Source organism: Anoplopoma fimbria, chromosome 14 (genome assembly GCF_027596085.1).
Source record: "Anoplopoma fimbria isolate UVic2021 breed Golden Eagle Sablefish chromosome 14, Afim_UVic_2022, whole genome shotgun sequence".
Classification (NCBI taxonomy): domain Eukaryota; kingdom Metazoa; phylum Chordata; class Actinopteri; order Perciformes; family Anoplopomatidae; genus Anoplopoma; species Anoplopoma fimbria.
The window spans coordinates 10405770-10424023 of NC_072462.1; the positions used below are offsets into that span (position 1 = coordinate 10405770).

The 18254-nt window shown below is 43.1% G+C and overlaps 1 protein-coding gene across 1 annotated transcript in view; it reads left to right on the plus strand.

Moving 5' to 3' along the window:
• The first annotated feature begins 250 nt into the window (after nt 1-250).
• The window catches only part of slc12a2 (solute carrier family 12 member 2), a 60232-nt gene continuing 42228 nt past the window's right edge, over nt 251-18254 (plus strand). The window contains exon 1 of the mRNA XM_054612941.1: nt 251-1283. Within this exon, the coding sequence (XP_054468916.1) occupies nt 696-1283 (588 nt within the window). The 5' untranslated portion in view covers nt 251-695. The remainder of the gene's footprint in view (nt 1284-18254) is intronic.

An 18254-nucleotide genomic window follows, 5' to 3' on the forward strand; every position in this document is an offset into this window, starting at 1 on the left:
CACACACACACACACACACACACACACACACACACACACACACACACACACACACACACACACAAAGCATTGGTAGGCCTGTTGGTGCAGTTTCACCCCCCCCCCCTCGTCCCCTTCGCTTCCCTCCCACAAATGTTCCCTCTAGCCTATTAACGTCACGCATACTGTGATGTCTTCTCGCGACATTTCCGACCCGATGGGAAAATAATAGATGCGATAGATGACATCTCGCGAGGTCCCCCTTCGCTGGGAGCCCACCCTTTAATGATGCCGACTGCAGTGTGTATAATAGCAGCGAGGGCAGCTCCGGGAGTCTAGGAGGAGCTGCAGCAAGGTCGACAACAGCATCCCACACCGAACGAGGGAAAGACCGGGCTGGACGGGATTTAGTCAAGTGGCCGAGCAAGTGAAAGTTACCGGGAGTATTTTGGGGGATTTACTTCCGCGGAAGAAGGAGGTAGAGAGTGGATAAAAGTTTCCTGCCCTGTAGCCTCATGTAACAAGGCAGCTAGCGAGCTAGTACCGCTGTCGGCGCGTCTCGGAGCAGGCAGATCAGCGTGTTCTTCCCCGTTGTACGTGTGTCACCGGGCGACTCCCGGGCTTCCACACTTCCTCCAGTTAGTTTGTGGGCCACAACGTGTCTCCCCCTCCTCTCCCCCCTACTGTCTCCACGTTTTTTGTGTGTTTTTTGTGCCATGTCAGCGCCATCCTCAACACCCTCCGCCGCGGCAGAGAGCGCCGCGCCGGAACATGATTTTCTAGCCCCAGATGCGGGGCCGAAGCCGCCCGGTCCGACGCCCAGCCAGAGCCGGTTCCAGGTGGACATTGTGGCCGAGGCAGCGGGCGCCACCGAGGATAAGTCCCCGAGCTCCGACGCCTCCACCACCGTCCCATCCAGCGACTCGGCCACTCCCGCCGCCGCCCCTTCAGATGGTCCGGGTGCGAATCCTGGAGCCGGCGGCGGAGAGGAAGCCAAAGGCCGGTTTCGCGTGGTGAACTTCGCGGATCCGAGCGGAGCGGAGAGCGGGGCCTCTCCGGAGGCGCCGGCCGAGGGGCTGCAGAACGGGGACACGGTGATGAGCGAGACCAGCTTGCATTCATCCACGGGGGGCCAGCATCACTACCACTACGACACCCACACCCACACATATTACATGAGGACTTTTGGCCACAACACCATCGATGCAGTGCCCAACATCGATTTCTACCGGCAGACAGCAGCACCGCTGGGGGAGAAACTCATCCGACCCACCCTGTCGGAGCTGCACGACGAGCTGGACAAGGTAAGCCCCCCACTGAGCCCGGCGAGCACAGCACTGAGGCGGGCATGGCCGTGGGTATACCGCTCGAGGTGATTGAATTATGACGGTTTATAAAGAAACGTTATGTCTTAATTAAAACGTGTGATGCGCATCATGACGTCCGTCTTCTTCAGAGGACGATCAAACCAAGTGCTCCCATCATTAGTTCATCCTGAAGTACTGCAGACCCTATCGTTACATATTCGCAGTCTGGGCACATGTGCAGACATAAATATCACGTGCTCTTCATTGAATGCTCCTTCTAGGTCACAGCAGGTCTGCACCAGTGCTTTTTATTTCGTTGTTGTGGAATTAACATATTCAGATTTTAGGACAAGCTATGGGCGACAGAGTAGGAGGATATGTCTTATCAAAATGACTGGAACCTGGTGACAGCAGATGTATTGATGGGTGTGCCTCTGTCCTTTTTATTTACTTTATGAACAATAAACTTCAATAAAGATCACAGCAGTTTTGATTGCCATCATCATGTTGAAACTTACCCAAACTGTTGCCACAAAGTTAAAAGAGCACCGTTGTCTAAAATATCATGATTAGCCTGAGCATGAGGGTTTCACTTCAGTGGAACCAGGGGAACCAAGGACAGGACAGGCCCCGGCCAACAGAATAGCATATTGGCCTTTATGTCCACATTCTTTTGGCCATATAAAGCATAACTGGTGACTTTTATGGGTGTTCTTCCAGCAAATTGCCTCAAACAAATGTATACATTTGAAAAGTATCCAAAAAGTCTTGGTTATATTACAAAAGCACCCATTATTAATCTTATCTCTCAGTTGGTTTATTAACTCACTCTGGTATCATGAGTATAAATCGTGTCCCATCATACAAATGACTTTCTGCTGGAGTGTGTTTATCTGACCCGGAGTCGCCTTTTTTAAATGGTCAAGGTTACATTTTGATAAACATCAAAGTGACTGTTGGCAGGAGTAGCCCGGCTAATGCATCACAGCCCTGATGAATTTGCACTGGTTACTCACTCTGGAATAGAGAGCTATTCCAAAGCATGGACTGTAAACATCTAGACTATGAATAGAAGACATTCATGAAAGGCAGTAAGTGAGCTGTAGCACCCTTTTTTTTAAAGAAAAAAAAAAATGTATACCCCCAAGTGCCCTTTCTGATTAAGAGATACAGTTCTTTGATGCAGCTCAAGCAGATAATTATGGTAAATGTGGACAACAGCATGAATCCGAGGGGCTTTGTGGGTGTTGCAGCTCTTTTTTTTTTTTTTTTTTTTTTTTTTTTTTACATAAATGAATGTATCCCTTTAGTTTGTGTGTTCAGTTCAGAGGTAGCTTTGAGACTTGTTTCAATTAGCTTAGCACCAACACTGTTAGCCTAGCAACATGACGGGCACCTTGGAACAACTGCTCAGATTGCATGTGGTGTGTGTGTGGTGTCTGACATCAGTTCTTTTTTGGCTAAGTATTTGCAGCACAGAGTTGTACAACATCTTGTGTTTAGACACCATTCAATAATTCGCAACTGGCCTCTTTTATTAGTCTTAACTAAAGAAAGGTATTGTGGAAACTTGAAAGGTATGTCTGAAAGGAAGGTATTAAAAAGTTTCTGTAATCCTCTATGACAGTAAACTGTATGTCTTTGAGTTGTGGGCAAAACCAGACATTTGAGGACGTAGTCTTGGGCTTTGGGAAACATCGATCTCCATATTTCACCACTTTACCATTAGCTTTGGCCCTCAGCCCTTGTTAGCCTGTCTAAGAGATCTGTGCCGGGAAGATTGTCTCTTTGCAACTTCTGAAAACGTTGCCTCTGTTCATGTGACCATGTTTGCAATGGTAGTTTAGGTTCACAATGACATTCATGCAAAAGCCCTGTGCTGCCTGGAGTTGAATAACTTCCTTTTGGCAAGTCTTCATGCCGCTACAAGTCGTATGACTGTAACGCATGAATACAATCCTGCTAAGGTGTAACTGGTATTTGCCCCTTCTTTGTGCCAGTTTTTTGGATTTAACATAACAAAGGAAGTAATAAAATGTATGAGACTGTTGCTTCTTCTCAACATGTCATGAGTGCTGTTTTCTGTCCAGAGCGTTTGTCTGGATGTTGAGGTGATTTAGAAGAGCGATTTCTAGCTAACGTGAGAAGCTATTATTGTTAGTACATCATGAGCAGTATATGTAGTTGTTAAGCAAGTAGTGATGAACCCACTGACTGTGTGTTGACTTTATCAAATTAGTGAGCTGAAATATCAGGCTGTTCAAGGGAAGGCCATCATGTGGAATTCCATGTTTGCAGTCCAGAGGGAGGTATGACACCGGGTGGGGGGTGCTGCATACAAAGTCATACAATTTAACCTCCGTTAGCATTAGCCGTTTAGCTCCGCGCTGTGTGCCAAATCTTTTGCCAAATTGTGCACTGTCTTCTCCCTGTGTGTGTGTGTGTGTGTGTGTGTGTGTGTGTGTGTGTGTGTGTGTGTGTGTGTGTGTGTGTGTGTGTGTGTGTGTGTGTGTGTGTGTGTGTGTGTGTGTGTGTGTGTGTGTGTGTGTGTGTGTGTGTGTGTGTGACATCTGTATCATTTTGTACTGTATCAGTTGGTAATTATTATTGTTTGATGTCAGAACAATTTCTCATTAGACTTCCCAGAAATGTACTATATCTTGATTTAAAAAAAAAAAAAAAAAGAAATGCCAGTGGTAGAAGGTTTTATCCATATTTCTCAAATCCTTTACAACCCTTTATAAGTTCATTGCTCTGCTGTAAAATATCCTGATTTCATATTTTCTTTCAAAAATCTCTCCAAACCAACCGGGCTCACAGATAATTTGTTCCTAAGAGTATTGCACCGATGTACACACTATGAAACAAAACGACTGGACCTCTGTGTTTGAGGTTGTTGCATCTCTATGCTATGTGGTGAATAGGTCCGTAGTAATGTTGACTGTTCACCGTCTGTATTGCACATGACGAATATGTGAAAGGATTAATAAACACCCATCTGTCTAAATCTAGAAACACATTTACTGCCCAGAGCCATTCTGTTACTACTGGAAATTGTATGACCATTTAGCCTATCAATACACAGGATGTGATGCAACACCAATGGATTATGCATGTTGTTGCTGTATTGACGGTAGTAAAACACCGGCAGCAGCACTAGTGAGTTCCTGTCTTATCCAGATAACTCGGCGAGCCAGCTCCCCGGAACAGGTTTTGATCTTGATGTCAAGGTCAGCCTCCTCCACAGCCTCTGATATGCTTTGTGTGGTTGTTTATGTGCATGATAAAGTCAATCCAACACTGTAGGTTCTGCTTATTTTCTGGTGCTAGCAAACTCCAAAAAGTTAGAACAAACACCGTTGATTCACGGTTCTACAGTCAGTCACAACTTTAAACAGAGACCCGACCCGGCCTTCCCCTGATATCCACTTATCTACTGTAGCTACTGTAAATTCTGTTAACCAGATAATCATGAAAAAGACCCGTCACGCTCTTTCACAGCATAGAAGTGAGAAATGAAGCCTGACTTCATGAAATGTAGGAATAATAATGTAAGAAAGAACAGACTTGCATAATGTCATTTTTCTTTTATTTTTTATTATGCTGAGGGAGCCTTATGCTTTATGCTAACCTTATTAAATATTGTTGTTTTCACTTAAATGAAAGTTCACCAAAACAATAGGTGCAATAAAACAAAGTAAACTAAAGTGATTCCAGTATGTTTTGGTGCCATTTTAAGAGTTTTTAGCATATTCTGATCATAATTGGGATATTATTGCGAGTAACAATTATTTTGGCCTAGATAATTGGGACATAACATTTTCATATCGTCCAGTCCCTGGCCCCTAACGGGATCGAACCCTGTATGTCCCGGGCTTCAGGTCAGTTTGGAAAGCTTGGGTCAACAACTGTCCCTAATTGGGCAGTAGGGTTCAGTCGGGACAGGTATTGAAGACGTGGGTATTGGCTGGGTTCTGGATCGACTAGAGGTTCTCTAGTGTGTCCCTCAACATTAGCAGGATGCTTCTCGGACGCGATAACTTCCTGCAGTCCGTTGCATAGTTTAATGAAAAATGGTGAAAAGCTATCTCCCTTTCCCCGTTCCTTAATCTCTGTAGCAGCTGATGAGCTGCCCTCATATCCAGTCCTCAAGTAGTTTGTGATGAAAAGCTGCTCTCATTACTTTTCTCAAGGTTGTGAAAGAGGGCTCCTATTGTGTTCCCTACAGTCAGAATACATCGGGCCTTCATGGCAAGTACGTGGTCCAGTATCAGGAGTCCAGCTGGTTTCATCACCACAAAATTACTGCGGCTAGCAGATACGCATGATCAACTGATAGACGGTGGGATTTAATTAGCCGCTGTCGCTGGCTCACATTCACAGAGGCAGCACTGTTTGGCTCAATATCTGGGAAATGGCTTTTGGACTATGAAATTGGGGAGGGGGGGGTTTGAAGGTCATGGTGACCCTGGTGTTTCCACTATACCCTCTCTAATGTTGAAGAGTCCCCCCCCCTTTATACTGCGCGTCCAGATCGAAATGTGCAATGGAAATTCCACTGTGCCAATTGACTGTTGCCCATGGCCTTTTTTTTTTTCTTTTCTTTTTTTTTTTTTTTTTTTACAGCAATCAATGAGTCAGTCAGTGTGCAGTGAGGGCAGTTAAAAAGACTGAGTGCCACTGCATTTCTCCAATGAGCCACAAACATTTCAGGTTCTTTCATGCAGCCCGATAGGGGCAGGGATGGTGAGCGCCACAAGTAGAAAATTGTGGATATTTGGTGAGATGGTACTTTAAAAGCAGAGACGGGCGGGAGTGTCTCGCTGGTGTAGCTGGCCCCCGATCAGGCAGCAGTAGCCAGCAGCAGTGTGCTGTAGGTCTATATTGACACGTCAAAAAGGGGAACAGTGACAGGGCAGATTTATTCAGTCTAGAGCGGCCAAGCAGAAACGCGTTGCTCTTAAATATTGATGCCACCCTCCAGTGCAGCAGCTCCACTGCGTCTGACTCTACGCTCTGCTACTGTCTTTTCTGGATACTTTGTTGAGCAATGTGAACCCCTCCCTCCCAGCCAGCCAACGGTCCAACATTTCCTTTATCTATTCAGTCTTTTCAACATTATCTCCAATTACATTAAGAAGAAAACCCCCAGATCTGTGGGGACACATCAGTCCCCTGGACTGACATACAAAGCTAGGGATAAAAGGCTAGAGCAGGGATACCCATATGCTTTAACCGGGGGCCACTTTTGCACTTTCGGTCCCAGTTAATAAACTCACACATTCAGGGTTTTTGAGGGGGGGGCGTTTAATGCACTCTGGCATCATATTAACATTCAAAGTATTAAAAAAAATACCATTGTAAAACAACTTGTTTTCATTGTGAATCAGAAAATGGTGGGCGGGCCATCCGGCACCCTGTGGCAGTAAGTTAAGTACCACTGGCCTGGAGTAACAGCTGGGGGCAGTAACAGTACTACGGTGCTACAGTCAGAATTCCTTTGAGATTGTCCATGACATGGACAATGTCCTGTCTACCTGGATGTTGATAGGAGCCGTTGTTTCTGGGTGCTCCTAATGTTTTTTTTATTTTCCATGACCAGTGGAATCAAAAGACACACACACACACACACACACACACACACACACACACACACACACACACACACACACACACATGTACAGTATGTACTCGGTCCCCCACAGTTGCGTTTGCGTCATGTGGTTACCTTTTTGAATGTGTCTCATTCATACATATGGGCCTCATGAGTTGATGAGTGGAGCTGCAGGCAGATCTGCTGGATGTGATGTGTGTTACTCTTAACTACATCACTGATGTTTGAGGTAACTGGCCGTGATCTAGTTCATTAGCCTTGATATGAATTTGTTTCTTTTTATGACAAGTGGTAGAGCTGTACTGAATGTTATTTGTTTTTGCATCAAAAGCTTCTGTTGAAGTTTTTGAATGAAGCTATGAATGTCTGTCGTCATATTTATACGGTCATCACTCTAATAGCAAGGAAAACATAAAGCTTTTGTTATTTTGGCTTTATACATGTCATTTATGTTACCGTTGGCTTGCTGTAAGGCTTCCCCACGTTAACAGAAGTGTGACTCTTCACTGACTGTTCAATTTGATTCAATTCCATTATCATGATTCGCCCGTCACCAATCTGAATGCAAAACGATTCTCGATGCAGCTCAACGTATCGCATCCACAATTTACTATATAACTGCACACCTCTACTTTTTCAAGAACTAATAAAAGCTGGACTCAATCTGGACTTTTTTTTATTTAGAAATTGCCTTCAAAAATGTACACAATTACAGGACAAACTGTAAGGAGAAGTGAAACTCCATTTTCATTTTCTGCACTGGTGTTTTCTGCACTGTTCAGTCCGATTGGTTCAATTGGCAAAAGAAAGTGCCTGATTCTAAAATAATCTGTAAAAACATGGAATACTGTCGATGCAGCTTTAATTTGAACCTGACTACTAACTATTAGCTGGATGAAGTACTATTATGAAGTTCATTGTGTCAGGCATGACTTGTATTGGTGTATTCAGGACGTTCTCTGCTGCTTTTTTGTGTACAATCTAATAAATACAAGGCGTATTTGAGTATGTGATTCTAGTTCTGGGAGGCTTACTGCTGAACAACATGTCCTGACATGTGTCTAGTGTACTGATTACATTTTCTCATGCAATTCAAGTTTAGGCTTACATCACCCAGTTAGTGAAATGAAAAAAAAATTAGGTAAAAAAAAGAGGAAACAGAGAAAAACAAGGTGCCAGCTGCTCTGAGTACATGTTGCCCGACTAACAGCGAGGTACAGCTGCTCAATGTTCTGCTGCTCCGTACAGGAGATGTTGTGCGCTTGCACAATGAACACGTTGTCCGACTGTTGCGTGTTAAGTATTTTTTTTTTATTTTTTTTTTGAGCAATCAACCCCCCCCACACACCCTTCTCCGCTGCTCCCCCTTCTCTTTGTTTTGCTGCACAGATTGTACACAGAAACAGGAAGCAGAGGACGCCCTGGGCTTCTGGTGTGGCCTTTGACAGGAGAGGGAGTCCTTTTGTCTCAGCATCAGCCATGGTGGCCTGATGGCCTTACAGCTGTTGTAACACCACACATGCACACACATGCATGCACACACACACAAGCTGTTTGGCATCAGCCCATAAACCTCTGTGTGGGTTAGTGTGCTTTTTGTCTGCAGAGGACCCGGCCTCTTTCTTATCCCTACATCCAATTGCGTCACCTGGATCCTGAGGTCAGAAATAGCCCAGCAACCTCCTGAGACCATTTGTACCAGCTTACATCTACAGTAATTAAACTGGGAGTAAATGGTTTGTTTTCCCCCCCTTGCTGTACAAAGTGTAGTCACAGTCATCCAGATTCAGTGAAAAGCAAGAAGAGCTTTCAGACACTAATGTTCATATAGCCAAAAAAGGGGAAACCTTTTAAAAGTATATGGCTGTACCTGAATCAGATTTTTTTTTTTGGATTCAAATATTTCTTCCTGGTGTAGTTTTTCCTCAGTGGCGGTGCTGACTGTACGCTTCCGTGCCCAAGGACTTGAGCTGCGAGCATGGAGAAAGGCATTTATGCTCTTCACGTTGTTCGTTTCAGTATTCTCTGAAACGCCAAGGGGGCCGTACAAACTAAATATTCAGCGAAGAAGCAGGAAGTAAACGATTGTTACCGCCATAGACCACACATGACTCCTCAATGACGGGGAGGAACTGTAAATAAGTGTAAACTTCTATGGCCTTTATAGAATCCCTGTAAGGAAAGGAGTCAACTGTTTTTGAATATAAATGTATGGTAATGAAATGAACGTTGAGTCTACCATGTGTGAATCCACTTTCAGTGATGAGAAGGATCATGATCCTCGCGCTTACTTTAAAAAAATTTTTGCAAGGTCGATGGATTTTAAGTGTTTTACCTTTTGCTTGTTGTTACTTGTTGTAGGTTAGGAGCCTTGCTCAAGGGCACCTCAGTGGCGGTAATGGGTGAGGGGCTAACGCTGCTCCTTCTTAGCCCTAAATACTAAGTAAGTTCAGTCACGCCTGTTGAATGAGCTAGAGATTTGTTTAATACTATCTAGAGACGAGAGGGTCAGATGGACTACATATCTTCCATGTGGCCCATTGCCACGTTGGGATTAGAACTAGCAGCCCAGAGTGTCCAGATGACATGTTTGAACCTGGAGAACCTCGCCGATATGAAGCAGCTTAGCTGACTTGTGGAATGCAGCTTTATTGCGTCACGCTGCTAAAAACATGATCATTTTTTTACAAAACACTGTGCAAAGTTTGGTGTTTGTAACCACTTCCTCAGTGCAGCTCAAAGGAAACTGGTGTCCTGTTCAGCCAGTTTGTCCATCACTGTGAGACAGTGGTGAGGGCAGAGACCATTGACGGCTGGCTTTCAGGTTAAACTGTATCTGTTAATGGTGTCAGTGCCTCAGACAGAGCAGAGGGTATAAGGTGCAGCAGTGAAAAGGGATCGGCTCCTGTCAGATGAACTTCTCTCTGCTAACACTGTGCTCGTATTGACTAAACCAGACATGCCAGGGATTAAAAAATAATGGTTGGCCTGAGGCCAGTTTAAAAGGCATACTGGGACAGTCAACTCAAGAGAAAAATGCATATTGATGTCTAGCCCACATTAATGTCACCTCCTAACCAGACCCCGGCACCTGACACCCAACTCCCCATGTAAGACAACAGTGATGCAGAAAATAAGAAATGAATTGGTAACAATCAATGGGAAGCTGTCAGTATTCAGCCCCACAGGCTTTGGTTCGGCCCTTTATGAGTGTTACAGTGGAAAAGTTCCTTTGAGGAGTTCTTTTCACTGCTAAACATTTGATGTATGCAAGATCCAAATGAAACACTTGGGTTAAACATCTGGAAAACGTTTTGTTCCGCAGGAAAAAAAAGCGTGTTACAATAATATTTTCCAACATGGAAAAACACACATGCGCACACACACGCACCAAAATTCCGTCCTCTGCCTTCTCTGGAATTTTGTCCCCTTCTAGGAACACAACGGCGACGACCTTCATAGTCACATTTCCTGTGTCATGCAGCCCGCTGCACGGACCGATTCACCGCACGCTCCCAGCTCTGCTAAGCTCAGCACTTCACAAAAGCACATGCGCTATTTCCACTTCGGTGCCTAGTCGGTCTCAGTGTGTGTGTTTGTGTGTGTGTGTGTGTGTGGGGGGGTGAATGTTAATGTTGACATCACTTCCTCACATGATAGCACCCCTCCTACCCCGTAGAGCGGCGTATCAAACTGGCTGCGGCTGCTATGAATGGCTAGGACGGTGATACTGGAAGAAAACAAAGAAGTACAGCAAAAACAAAAAAAAAGCATAACAACTGTGGAGCCGACAGAACTGACTGACGTCCGCACAACTTACTGGAACAAAGAGTGAGCCGTGGGCATAAAAATGATAAGAGTAATAATAATAATCTTTATGTCTAAAGCCCATTACATAGAGACTATTAAAAATAAAATATATAAAAACAGAAAGCCTTCCTTTTTACAGATAATGTAAATAAGTGATAGGTAGTAGCATTGCATTTACATTTTAAGTGTAATTAGTAAAATTTCAACAGAAGAATACATTTAAATGACAAGAAACTTTAAAAAACGTGTTTAAATACATAAAAGATCATTTTGAAAGACAGATCTGGGTTTAAACAGAGAGGCTTGGCGAAATAGATACGTTTTTAAGTGATGCTTGAAAACATATCTATATTTTATAATGTTTTTGGGTCGGCTGTTCCACAGTTTGGGAGCATAAGTGATGATGGATGTGGTCTAAAAATGCCTCAGAGCAATCATGCTGAATATAGCAAAGTAGCAGAGGATTGCTCAAATTTGTAGTTTTTACCCATTCTTTGATCTGAAAGTTTCTGATTCAAATCACAAGTTTGTCTGTTTTTAAACTGTACTTTATTCAGGAGAAGAACTCTGGTTCTTCTGCTCCATCGACAAAGGTATTGAAAAAGATATCTGTTTGTGTACCACAACCCGTATGTCGTACTGACACCAGTTCCAAAAGCTTTCATTATATTTCTACACTAAATAATCAAAACGCACAGGAAAAGACAGTGTTTACACTTTTTAGGAGCATACTTCCCTTTAAGTTAGCCTGGCCACTAAAAAGGGAAATGAGTGTTAAGTTCTTAAAAATACAGTCGAGCTTCCCAGCTCCTAATTGTTCACCTTGAACTGAGGACGCTTAGACAATGAGAGCGTCTGTCTGTATTTACATTCCACATGTCTGCAGAGTGGACCGGCACACGTTGTACGGAAGGAAACCGTTTGACAACCCCCCCATGCTTATTGAAGCAGCCTGTTTCGTGGGGAGTGAGTTGAAATAAACTTCCCGTGAGTGCGTACGTGGCATCATGGAAAATTGTCAGACATCCTTTTATGTGTACATGTTTACAAGCTGCCACATGTGTGCTTGCGTGAACACATGCGAGCCGCACGGCAGGATGTGCCCACAGATCCGCTCAATTTCCACTCAATGGCAAAGTGAAGTTCTTCTTGGTGGCCCGCTTCTACAAAGCACATGTGACGGAGCGTTGTAAATTAACAGGGCATATGAGCAAATGTTGCTGGGCGGGCAGTGCTAATGGTTTGTAGGAGCTCAGTGTAACCATAACCATGGACAATCAACTCTATTATTTTACCCACCAATATGAGCGGTTGTGAAAAAGAAGTTGCATTGACCCTGTGCTGTATTTAAAGACCTTTCAGCTCTAGTAGTATTGTTTTAAAGTAACTTTAAAACAATGTGATATCACCGTTTACCTTAATGCTTTTGGCTCGAAAATCAGACACTGTCACATTACTACAGCCATAACGGGACCAATCCCCACTCAGACTCCCCGCCAACGCCCAGCATGCTCCATTCCACCCCCACTACAACCAGTCACCGTTCCCAAACCTCCCTCCACCCAGCTCCACTCACATGCTGCTATCTTGCCGAGCTACAAAGCTCCTCACTGTTTTCCCGGTACCTCACTCTTCGCCTCTTTCACACTCACGGCAGTGTCAGATAGTAACTGGACACAATTCATAAACAGAAATCTCTGCAGTGTCGGGCCGGGCCTTTTTTGGTTCTATCAACAGGCCTCAGTGGGCTGCAGGGAATCCATCTCTGGGAGAGTTTCAGTGCAGTAAAAGAATAATGAACGGAGTGGTGGGAGGTTTTTTCAAACAATGGTGAGATGTCTGAGACGGTGGACATCTGATCGTTCCTCTTGGTCACTGACGGAGCCACGCAGAGAGGACGGGTGACTGAAATGGGTATCTGAGAACCCATCAGCATCAGCCCGGCTCAAAAGATGCTTACCGCTGCAATGTAAGCTAATACGTACATCGGACATAATGTGCCGAGGGACGGTGCTATGGAGATATTAACAAATACTAAAAGTCTAGCAAGCCATGCTAACAGCCCACAGAGACTTCTAAAGCCAACCCCCCCAATATAATCCTCGGGACTGTCGAAATTTTGTAACGTTGGTGAAAAAAATGTATATATAGTCTGCCTGTATGCACTCTTGAATCAATAAGAGGAGTCCATAAGAGAATAACATTGATAAAATCTAATTTTTTGTTTCCCATCCTCGGCTGCAACAACAGAATGTTTTTTGTTTTTTTTTGCTTTCTCAATAACTCAAACAATGAATCAATTATTAAAATAGCTGATGTCTAATTTCCTGTACATCAAGTAGTCAGTTGTTGGACAAAGCTTTTAAGCACTACAAACACAGTGTTGTTGCTCACTTTTACTGGGCTCTGCTGAAAATGATCTTTATACTGCCCCCCCTTCTTATTTAAAGTGCCTGCTCTTCCAGTTTCCATGTCATCATAAACCTTGGCAAACATGTTTCGAGGAGTATTGAAATGTCAAATTAATAATAAATAATAATTTCTCAATGGCACAGCTGTGGCTCAGAGGGTGGAATGGGTCAGCCTTTAACCATAACATTGGCGGTTCATTCCCCGAAACCCAGCAGCCCTTTGTTAATAATGCTTAGGATGGGTTAAAGCAGAGGTCAAATGTCATGCATGTACTTGTATATACTATTCTTTAATGGGGTTTCCCATCTCCTTGCTTTAAATGTGGGGTAAGTAACTTCCAGCATGTGACTTTTATTTCAGAAATGTCCAGCTCTTACACAACCCAACGTAATCCACTCCTCAGTAAAACTAAATGGCTGCAGTGATGTCTGTTTTCCGTTTAATGGGGCTGCAGCGGGCAGTTCCAGCCTTGCTGACTCAACAGGAGCCTTATTTGTTTTTTGATTAGGGTGTTTTGCGTCAGTCCTGATAATTTATGATTATTCATTAGTACGCATTGGGCAGAACATGCCAGCGTTTCCACTAAATGTTCTGTCCTTCTCTGAAATGTTGTTGTCAAGTTGCACAGGATGTGTAGTAAGTCTTGGGAAGTTACTCAAAACCTCACTTGACTTCGAGACGTTCTTTGTCCAAGGTAGAAGTTTGTGAAATCCAATTGCATCATGAGGTTGTTGTTTTTTTTTTTTTTTTTTTTTTGTAAAGACGCCCGGGGCCAGTCACGGTACAGTTTGCACTTAGCGTGCTCAGCTCTGGATGCTCTGTCATTGTTGTGCAAAGCCGGCCTTTGTGTTGCTTCAGCCATGTAGATGATGTTCACCGGCTCATCCTGTGTCGTCTGCACTGTTCTCTGATCTGTGCTCTCAGCAGGGAGGGCTCTCAGCCACACCAGATACAGCTATCGAGTCAAGGTCAGAATCTCCTCTTGATACCTGCTAGGTGGCATGTAGAGCATGTATAATACGCTCCAGAAACGTCATCCATTTAGTGTCCACTGAGGCAGGGAGACATCCTTTCTAACAGAATGATGTAAATGTAAATCAAATCAAGACCTTCTCCACACTAAGGATGTCACCCAAACAGAGGCAAAGCTACATTTTCAGGCTTTTTCTGTCTTCATAAACAGCTTGTTACTTTTTATTTCACCCTGCAGCTCTGTGATCTTCTCTTTGGCTCTACGGACTGAGGAAAACAAATCAATTTTTAGCCGTAGCTCAGAGATACTAGAGAAAGCTGTCTTTAATCATTCAGCATTGATTTGTGAAACTCCTTAAATGTAAACCAAAGGGGTTCCATGAGCAGGGTGGTGTCCACAGATTGTATATCAGATGTCTATTTAGTCGTCGTGACCTCACCCATTGTTTTTCTAGACTACCGTTTGAAGTCTCAAGTTCAGCGATTAGGCCATCGCCATGTAGTTTTTTTGGGGTTTTTTTTGCAGCCAATGAACAGAAGTTGCCATATTTGGAATAAAGTGGAGTGATGTTTACTGAGGGAATAAATCAAGAGAGAAGTAGAGTAATTTTCTCATAGACTTCTATACAACCAGAGGAGTCGCCCCCTGATGGTCAGCAGAGAGAATTCAAGTTTTAAGACAGGTCTGCATTGGCTTCACTCAGCAGAACTGGCGGTTGCCCCCTGGTTTTGTCCCAGTAAAAAAGTGGCATGTATTTTTAATTACAAACACATTTACAAGGTTCACAAAGAAAAGAGCGCTAGAGCAGAGCCTGCAGTGTTTAGAAATAAAACTTGAATGTGTCTGTTTGAATATATAGAGGATTATAGATTATAGAGCTCGTCATGTAAGGAACACATGTTTGTCGCCATTAGAGATGGCATGAAGAAACGGAAGCAGGCTGGCATCAAGTCTGACCCCCTTCTGCAAGTGAACCAAACAGATGCTCCCTTGTCGTCAGTGTCCCTTGCCACACAAGGAAAGCAGACCTTGATTTCAGCGTTGCATAATGATCAGTGGCATGACCTGACATCACTCTTGGATAAGCATGTGTCCCGTTGCCCAGCTGTTTAATAACTCATGCCAGAAGCTAATTTAATTATCTTTCAAAATTGTCAAGTCAACCAACATAAAAAGTATGCTGGTGTTCAGTTTGCTTTTCAATCCGTTAAAAAAAAAACCAGACATTTTTGATGAAGTCCATCAAATCAGCCATGACCAAACCAGGCCTGGTTATCATTTAGGGCTTGATGTGGAAACTTTGTTTTTTTTTGGTACCAAAAACAGTCAAGTATCAAAAGGCCTGGCAGATTTATGACCGTATTTGCTTGTTCTTTCATCAGGAAGTTCCTGATAAAAATCAATTTATCCAATTTTATTAAGTGTTTGTACATCTGGTACTTATTAACAGGCATCTAATGAAGTCTCAGTCCAGTTAAAAAGAACATTCTGGATTTCATAAACTGGGTCTAATCCAAAATCATTGGGAGACGCTCATGTGTTAGGGTTAGGGGTTAGGGTTACAGGCATGTAAGAACTCGTCATTTAAGGTTATCCGACCAAGCGACCAACCTTCAAAGAGCCACAGTTTCCATAAATTGTACTGGTCAGTGCCACTACGTCAGGTAAAATATATTCAGAGTTATTTCTACTTATATCGTCTCTGTCTGGGGCAATCTCTGGTTCTGTCAAGGTCTATGAGAAAATGACTTTTCTCTTGATTTATTCCATCAGTAAACATTGTAAACATGAGTTAATGGTCTCAATCTCTAGTTTCAAGTCTTCTTCAATACATCAGAATGTTCATTTAGTAAATTATGATCCATTTAGAATCAAATGGACCATAAAGCAGGGTATGCTAAAAAAATGCCAAGATGATGACGGCTATATTCAAAGGTGGCGACGGCCAAATTGCCGCCCTCAAGGCTTCATAACGGAAGTCCGTAAACCAACGGGTGATGTCACTTCTTACAAGAACAATGTGTTAGACAGCAAATACTTCAATTTAAAGGGCCGGGCTGTGAGTCATGTAGAGTCTGGAGACTCGCAGTGAGAGCACACTGTCTGTGTCATTGGCTAGAGAAAGGCATTAGGCTATTGTTTTAATTTCCTGCTTTGTCCAGAGGGTCTGTGTAGAATGGCTATCTTTTGGACTGATCCCAAGAGTTTTTGTTTTTTTACACTGTTTGCACAGTTGGTGTACCTTAGGGCTAGGTGGTAGTGTATATCCTCCTATTGTCTGATGGTCTCTATTAGTCACCGTCCCAGGAGGCTGGGATGGTGCTGACTAATGCAGGTACCACATATAATCTGTAAAAATATTCACTATCCCCTCTAACACATGAATGCACTCCATTACCACAACAGAGTCTCTGCCTGGATTTACTTCTAAAAGGTTTTCTGCTAAGAAGTAGGCTGCTATAACCGGGTTTGTCAAGCATCTCTCTTTATTAATTCACTTCTTTTCTTCATGCCATTAAGCCACCCAAGAACCTTTTTAAAAATGCATTTACTAATTATTATTCAGGAAATATCTTATCAGAAAAATGAATACAGAAGGCTTAAATGCTTACCAAGCATTTACTCCAATGTCCAGTACTTAATGATACTGTGTGATTACTTATTTATAATACTTGTTTTGATCTCGTTTTTACTATGTCTCTTGTTTGCACTATCCTCTCTGCTGCTGTAATCCTGCAAATGTCCCCGCTGCGGGACTGATAAAGGATTATCTTACTTTATCTTATCTTATACTCATTGCCACAGGCAAGTTCAATATTCAGCCTTAATTGGAATCAGAAGAGCCATACGTTGGGTAATGAGAGCGATGTCCTGTCCCACTCACACTAGCTTCTGCTCCACTAGCCTCCACAATGTATTTATTAGTACTATTTATTAATTTTATTAATAGCTTTTCTTTTAATGTATCATTCTGAGACTAAATGAAATTTATGGTTTATGCTAATAATAGTCAGAAAAAAGACTGTGAAATGCCTTTCACTCATAACAATGCAGCTATATCGAGACACCATGGTCACTTAAATGTTGATAAAATAAAAGCTAGATCTTTGTTCTGAGTTCAATTGTTTTCCCTTAAACTGAACAGAGTGCTCTGACATTTTGTTGTGACTTTTGAGAAGACTGATGAGTAAAACCTCTGAAGGTGTACAAAGCCCGTTGGAACAGAAGCCTAACCTGACGTGGAGAGGATTGTGGCTCTCTACAGCCCTTCGAGCTGCCATGGCCAGATTGCAGCAGTGTTGCTGAGTCATTGAGGGGACACAGGCATGGTGTTCATGTTGACAGATGGCCCAGGTGAAGTGATGATGGGTGATGCTTAAAGCCCTCCCTCCCTCCCTCCCACGGCTCAGCACATGCCAGGGGCCTGGCACTCTTGGATAATTAATTACATCTATTTATATGCCAATTGTAACAGAAACCTCTGTGCTGAGAGAAGTTCATTCACATTTGTTTTCATGTTACCTCTCTTTATCTTACCATTCAAATGTATTGCAGATAGCAGTCAAAATTAGAAAAAAACAGCAAAAGAAATGTCAAAATGAAAGCTCATTTCCTTCCACTATCATTGTAGATAATTAGGAGTTAGTTCATGGAGATATGCACCAGTTCTGCAGTGAAAACCATTCTACCATCGGGGAAGAATAGGACGCAGAAGATGACAAAATTTAGTGTGTGCGTCAGTTGGAAAAAACAAAACTGTAAAAACTGGATGAAAAATCTGCCATTGCTGTTAGTTTCATGATACTGTGAGGAAGGTTACATCAGATCTTCGTGGAGCATTGGATTTCTTTGAGAAATCTTTTTTTTTTTGCACTTTGTTCACTTTTTGCTTCTTTTTGCCGTACCCAGTTTTCTTTAAGCGCAATTTGATAATGGGTGCAAGCCAGCCAGCCCACCCGTTGAGAAGTGAAACATTATTCTGGGTTCATTATGGAACTGTGGTGGGACAAATAGACCATGGAGGGCCGCCAGAGTCTGGGTAATTAATATGCATCAATGAAAAGTGTCAATTTGTACAATTAGTCGGTGTTTGCCACTATTAGGATATGCACATTACTGTCCTCATCAGAGGACATGTGTCCTGAGGCCATGCGCACAT